At 63.1% G+C, this 6,672-nt stretch overlaps 1 protein-coding gene across 2 annotated transcripts in view; it reads right to left on the bottom strand.

Annotated features, from left to right (window-relative positions):
* The window catches only part of CUNH14orf80 (chromosome unknown C14orf80 homolog), an 8,178-nt gene extending 1,522 nt beyond the window's left edge, over nucleotides 1-6,656 (bottom strand). Inside the window, exons 1-7 of one of the 2 annotated variants that reach the window (XM_008072519.2) lie at nucleotides 6,467-6,656; nucleotides 6,289-6,367; nucleotides 5,650-5,852; nucleotides 5,210-5,365; nucleotides 4,089-4,187; nucleotides 640-726; nucleotides 39-218 (exon numbers count right to left, since the gene is read on the bottom strand). In XM_008072519.2, the coding sequence (XP_008070710.1) occupies nucleotides 39-218; nucleotides 640-726; nucleotides 4,089-4,187; nucleotides 5,210-5,365; nucleotides 5,650-5,852; nucleotides 6,289-6,367; nucleotides 6,467-6,613 (951 nt within the window). In that variant the 5' untranslated portion in view covers nucleotides 6,614-6,656. The remainder of the gene's footprint in view (nucleotides 1-38; nucleotides 219-639; nucleotides 727-4,088; nucleotides 4,188-5,209; nucleotides 5,366-5,649; nucleotides 5,853-6,288; nucleotides 6,368-6,466) is intronic. The other variant, XM_008072520.2, reaches the window with a different exon arrangement.
* Between the last annotated feature and the right edge of the window lie 16 nt (nucleotides 6,657-6,672).

Raw genomic sequence — 6,672 nt, 5'->3', positions numbered from 1 at the left:
GGGGGTGGCGGGGCCTGGAGGGGTAGCCTGAGGCTCACCTGGGCCTCCCAGGCCTCCTGCCTGCGCTCTGTGACCTCTCGCAGCTCCTCCTGCAATGCCCGCAGTCCCTGCGCCACCAGCTCCAACTCAACAGCGCCATGCTCGGGGATCCTGGGCTGAGAGGGAGGCTGTGAGGCTGCAGTGGGAGCATCTGGGGGGCAGGCATCCAGGACTGTGTCCTGCGGAAAGAGGCCCAAGTGAGGCGGCAGGTACCACACTCGGGCTGCCCAGCCAACCCGGACAGAGAGGCAGAGGCCAGAGGGCAGTGGGCCCCCTAGATCCCATGGCAGACGGCTCCTGCCACCACAGCAGCCGCGATGTCCAGGGAGGCGGAAAGATCACCACACTCTAGAAGCCTGCAGACTTGATGTCCAGCCTAGAACCAGGACTAGGAACATGGGGCCTCCTGAGAGACCAGCCACATCCTGGCAGGAGACTCAGACTCAGCCACCAGGTTAGGGTACAGATCTGGCTTCATCGCCAGGAGCCTCTGCTTCTGTCTGAGTTATGAGAAGTTCCCAACCCCACCTCCCAGGGCTGCCACGGTCAAGGCTGGCATGCGAGTGGAAGCTGCCAGATGGGTGGGGTGGAGCTCCTTACCATCCACTGCCAGAAGACAAACTGTGCACAGCGCCAATCTAGGGCCGCCTCCAGGTGAGCATTCTCACACTCTAGTGCCTGCAGCAGCTGGAAGGGAAACCGAGGCTGGGCCAACCTCACATGGCCCACCCCTGCACACCCCACTAGGGCCCCCCCTCTGTGCCCCTCTCTGAGCCCAAGCAAATCGCAGGGCACCAGGGTGGACACCACAGCCCACCCATCCTTTCCACAGGGCAGGGTGGCCCCAACCAAGGCACCACGGGCCCCACCTGCCAGCAAGAGCTGCCCTCCCAGCACACCTGTGTGCCCCCAAGGTCAGGGCTGAGTCCACATGACCCATCTGAGACCTCTGCCCATGTCCCTCACTGACTGGGTTTGCCACAGATGGAGAGGCCCCAGACTGGGGATCCACTGGGCTCTGGGGAGGGGGCGCCCCTCCCATGACCTTCAGAGACCCCAAGTGCAGGGAGGAGTCCACATGGTGATGCAGGTGGGAGGCGCTGGGGTGAACACGAAACTGGGACATCTGGCACTCAAGAGGCAAGGTTGGGGCTGGGTCAGGAGGGCCCCCTTAAGCCCCCACGGCCCTTCACCAAAGCGCCTGAGCATATAGCGTACCCACAGAGTGGGCAAGGCCGGTACGTGGAGCTTCAGCACCCCCACCCCACCCTGCTTCCCCCACCTTGGTTGGAGCCAAAAGACCTCCAGCGCCAGCCCAGGTCCCTCCCCTGCTTGGAACCTCCCCATGGTCCCGCCTCCAGCCCCCAGCACCTCCTCTCTCTTTTTTTTTTTTGAGTTGGAGTCTCACTCTGTCACCCAGATCGAGAGTGCCCACTCGATCTGCTGGGCTCTGCCTCAGCCTTCCAAGTAGCTGGAACTACAGGCACACGCTACCACGCCCGGCTAAATTTTGATTTATTGTAGAGATGAGGTCTCGCCAAGTTACCCAGGCAGGTCTCGGACCCGCAGGCTCAGGCAATCCACTCACCTCGGCCTCCCAAAGCACTGGGATTACAGGCTGAGCCACCGAGCCCGGCCAGCACCTCCTCTCTAACAGACCACTCAGGATGCTTGACCCAGCCTCAGACCACTCCTTCTAGAAGACAAGGTGTGCGTGACCTTGAGAATGCAGATGCCCCAAGATGCACCAACCTCCACCCTGAGCGTGTCTGGGCAGGAAGGAATAGTCAGAAGGCAGCAACTGCAGAGGGCAAGCATATATGTCCACCACTACCTGCATCAGTGACCCTGGGCCTCAGGGAGGGGGGACCTTGCTGGGGGCAGCACATGCCAGGTCCTCTGCACCCAAACCCCTGGCTCCGTGGGGAGTCCAGAGAACAGACAGACAGCAGACAGGGGGTTCCAGCGAGGGGGGGGGGGACAGATGGGAATGGCCCTCAACCCTTGGGATGAGGAGAGGTAAGCAGGCCACAGTCAGAACCACCTGTGGCCATGGCAAAGATCGAGGACAGGAGGGTGGGATACAAGGGGAGCCAGACCAGGTGGACGGAGCCCAGAGGCTACAGCCCACATGCCACCAACCAGGCCAGCAGGGGATGAGCACAGACCCCACACAGGGGGTGGGACACTGACACGCCTGATGGAAGTGCAGCCCCATGGGATGCCCCCCAGCCCTGGATGGTGGGAGGGAGCAGGCACAACAGAGGCAGAGGAGCAGTCACGCACCCCCTATCTCCCTCCTTCCCACCCAACCCAAGCTCTGCAGACTCCCAGGCAGCCCTCACCTCCCTGGGTCCCCTGCCTGAGGGCCAGAGCAAGGAGATGCAGCAGAAGGATGCAACCTCCACCAGTTACTAAGGAGCATGCCTGGCTGCTCACGCACCAACCGCAGATCATTCCAGAAGCTTCTGGTATCTGTCCCAGGGAGAAAGCCCTTTGGATAGCCCAGGCCCAGGCTGCAACCACCCCCTGCCCCCCATAAACCCTGGAAGGAAGCCATCCCCTGGCCACCATCATACAGTCCTGCAGCACCACATCAGCCTCCTGGAGGAGGGAGAGCCTCTCCCTGCCAGAGGGTGGTCCCATGGAGGGGACCCGGGCAGGAGCAGGTTGGAGCTAGGCAGCCTCTGCTCTGCTCCAACCCAGGGGCCCCAGGGCTAGAAGCTAGAGCCTCATTGAGTCATCTATAACGGGGGACACGGCCAAGGGCAGTTTGGAGTGCCCAAATACTGCCTCAGCACCTCCAAGGTCAAGGGCAGGCCCTACTGGGCCGGGGCCAGCCAGGCTCCAGTCAGGGATGCAGGCAAGTTGTACCAGGAGCCAAGTAGGTGTCACAGGGTAGGCACCCTGGGCCCACAGCTGAGGCTCCAGAGCTGGGATCTGCTGGGCAGACTCACCGCGGGAGGAGACCCTTGCAAACGATGGAGACCGAGAGCCAGGCCATCTGCCTTAAGACTCTGGGTTCCCTTGGTGCCCCTGCCCAGATCAGAGGCAAGCCTGCCCTGGGATGGGAGAGGGGCCAAGGCTCTGAAGCTGGGGAGGGAAAAGGCAGGGAAGGGGGCTAGGCCTGGAAGAAGCCTTCCTGTTCACTGTACATGGTCAAGGTTGGGCAGTACCAGCTTACCACTCAGGATAGTCCAAAGCCCAGCCTGCCAGTGACAACCAGTCCTGCCTTTCCCAGGGCAAAGCCAGCCAAGAGGAAGTAGCCAAGGATAAGGGTAAACATGCCCTCAAAAAGGATGGGGTAGAAGGTCAGAGCCAAGGGGAGGGGTGTGGGGGGAAGAGGACACCTCTGGGGAAGACACCCGGAGCTAGGCCAGCACTGTTGTTCTTCCGGTCCATGCCCCAGCAGCACAAGATCACACAGTCACCCAGGGTTCAGCCGGACTTTCCTCCAGGACCAGTAAATACCCGGGATTCCAGGGCCCTATCGCCTAGGGCAGCCCTGCCAAATACCTGTTCCACATGCAGAGTCTTGGGGACCCAGAGACCCGTCCCAACATGTCCCTGCGAATCTGGCCCCGGGCTCTGAAGGGGAGTCATCCCCTCCCACAGTCAACCCTGTACCCAGCCCTCTCCCCAGCATGGGCTAGCCCCCACCTGATCCCCAGGCACCTCCCACCACACCAGGCAACTCTTGCAGGGGCTCAAGGTGCCAACGCCACCCGAGATTAGAGTTCCTTAATTCTAGTAGTCCACCCTAAGCAGCTGCCAGCCCAGCCTAGACACCTGTGCACCTGGGACACTGCCCACGCCCAGCTACAGAAGACGTCCACACACAGCACCCAGCCTGGCTTCCTGGAGGGGTGGACAGTCCATGGGACTGGGAGAGGCCCAGAGGACACATCATCACCACCCCAGCAATGACGGCCGCAAACACCCAGAGACACTCACATCAAAGCCTGACTGCTGCCCTGACCCTCCCTGACAGCACCCCCCACGACCTCCCACTGCAGGCAGCGTCCACACAGCACCCTGCCAGCCCTTACCCGTTGACTGCCCTCTGAGTCCCTGAGCATCTCTGTTTCAGCAACAGACAGATGGCCGAGGCGCCGGTCGCTGTGGCAGCCGCGGGTATACAAGTGGATCTGAAACGGGCAATGTAGTAGACCCCAGACTGAGTGGAGGAGGGTCCAGTAAGGTCACCCTTCAGAGCCCACGTCACAGGCCAGGACACAGGGCACAGAAAGGTCACATCTTGCCTGGGCTCCAGACAGCTGTTGCCACCCCTGGGGGCCCAACAGAAGTGGGGCACCAGGCCCTCTCACTCACAGCCCCCACTCAGCTCCCCAGGTAGCAGCAAGACTCCTGCCTCCCTGGGACTTGAAGGTGCAGTCCTGCCCTGGAAGGCCAGAGTGGCAGGAAAGGCGCCTCTGGAGAGGCTCAGCAGTCCAGCAAGGCACCTGATGGGCATACAGAGTGACTGCTTTGGTCTAGGTGACAGGAAGAGCTCCCAGAGAGGCAGGGCTAGAAGGCAGCACGCCCCGAGCAGGCAGGGCAACTGGACCCCAGTCCAGGCAGGTTGGGGCGAGCAGTCCCAGAAGATGGGCTGAACAACAGACCCTCTGCAGGGGCAGCACTGGGGGTCCCAGCAGCAAGGAGCCCTGCACTGGTAGGAGCCACAGCCACCACCAAGCCACTGTCAGCAATGCCCTTGCAGCCACCCCTACTGCCTCAGGGCCCAAATCAGTCCCACCAGGATGTGGTGGGAGGAGGGGGTGCCCAGGAGGGAGTGGCTCTCCATGGCACAGAGCCCATTCCACTGCTTGGTGAAACAGTCTACATGCCTCTAGTGACTTCCGGGTACACAAAAGCCCACCTTGTGGGCTCTGTGACACCCAGCTCCGGCCCTGCCAGTGGGACTGAGAAGCTGCCCACACCCTGGATCCCTGCCCAGCACTGCCCAACTCCATCCCACCCTGGGTCCCCTCCAGGACCACTGGAGCCATGGGCTCAGACTTCCAACCAACCCAGAGTGGAAAGTCACATCCAGCCCAGAGCCTGGGCTCTGATGCGTGCCAGGTCTGACAGAACAGGTGGCAGGGAATGGCAGCCAGCTGCCTGTGGAGCATGATACTGCCTGGGGGGTACCACCATGCGCCGGATCTACCTTGCTTAAGAGGGCGCACTGCTCCTGCTGACTGGAGGCCAGCTGTCGCCACTGGAACCGCAACTTTCCCATCAGCCACTGCACAAAGCGGATGTCCACAGGGCCCTCTGCTTCCACAGGGGGTGCAGATGGCCCACGGCGGGCCAGGGCCTCACACTGGAGACAGGATGAGAATCAGGCCCTGCTCCCACCCTGACCTGCAGGAGGGGCTGGGACGGGGAGGGCAGTGGAGGCACGGCTAAGAATAAAGGGTGCTCCAAACATAAAGATGAGCCCCCGTGGCCTCAGTGGTACTGCTGGGCAACCCCTCACAGGACTGCCCTGAGAATCAAAGCAAGAGACACAGCAGGCGCTGGCCCAGGCCTGTCCTTGCTGTGATCATGGAGGCACCCAGGGGTCCAGCCAGGGCTGTTCCCAGCCCACCCCTGCCCTACACTCACCTGGCACACAGGCATCTCATCGCCCAGTGACACTCGGTCCTGGGCCAGCAGCTGCTCGGGCAAAGGTCCTCGGGCCAGGAGCCAGGACAGGGCCAGCAGCAGCTCCCGGCTGCCGCTGGAGCCGTCCTCGGGGAGTTGTGCCAGGGCCAGTCTCGGGTAGCCCCGCGAGCACAGCGCAGACTTCACCAAACGGGCTCGGGCCTCTGGGGTAAGAGACCACAGGCTCAGGAACAGCCCACCTGAAGGTGATACCACCTGGACCCCTCCAGGTCCCAGAACAGAGGCCCGGCTCAGAGGGGATAATCTGGGGGGCTGGAACTCACAAGAATGAGCTGGCCAGGGACCATAGGGGCGGGACTTTGGAGGAAGGGGTGGAGCCGATGCCACCCAGTAGGCGGAGCTGGATCGGGTCAGGAGTGGGCTTACTGGGAGGGCATGACTTGTGGGGGATTTTACAAGAGCGGACAGAACAAATGCAACCCGGGGGGCGCAACTAGAGACAGCGAGATGCAGGGCTTTCCAGGGCGGAACGTCGCAGAAGTAGACGGAGTGCTGCTCGGTGGGCGGAACTGGACCCGGAGCAGGCGGAGCCAGTACCACTCGGTGGGCGGGGCCAGGGCCTGCCAGGGCGGGGCTTACCCAGGGCGGGCGAGGCCGAGGCGTCGTCCGCCGGAAGCGGCGAGAGCACGCGGAAGAGGAGCTGCCAGAGCGCAGGGGCCTGCGGGAAACAAAGCGCGGACGGTCAGAATGGCCGGCCCGCCTCCCTGCATCCGCCTGGGGCCCACATCGGGCTCGCCGCCTTTCCCGCAAGCCTCACCGCCTCCGGACGGTCGAACTTGGCGCGGCGGAAGATCTCAGGGCTGGGCGCGGAGGGCAGCGACCGACTCAGCGCGGCGATGGCCTCGGGCAGGGCGCCCGCCCCGCCCCGGGGCACCCGATCCACCCGGCGCCGCCGTCTCCCCATGTAGCCAGTACTAGCCGTCTTCGGATCGCCCGTGCCACCAGCCGGGCCCAACCACCGCG

This window comes from Carlito syrichta, unplaced genomic scaffold (assembly GCF_000164805.1).
Source record: "Carlito syrichta isolate Samal-C Ts95f unplaced genomic scaffold, Tarsius_syrichta-2.0.1 Scaffold315314, whole genome shotgun sequence".
Classification (NCBI taxonomy): domain Eukaryota; kingdom Metazoa; phylum Chordata; class Mammalia; order Primates; family Tarsiidae; genus Carlito; species Carlito syrichta.
This window is presented reverse-complemented; position numbering and strand designations above follow the sequence as displayed.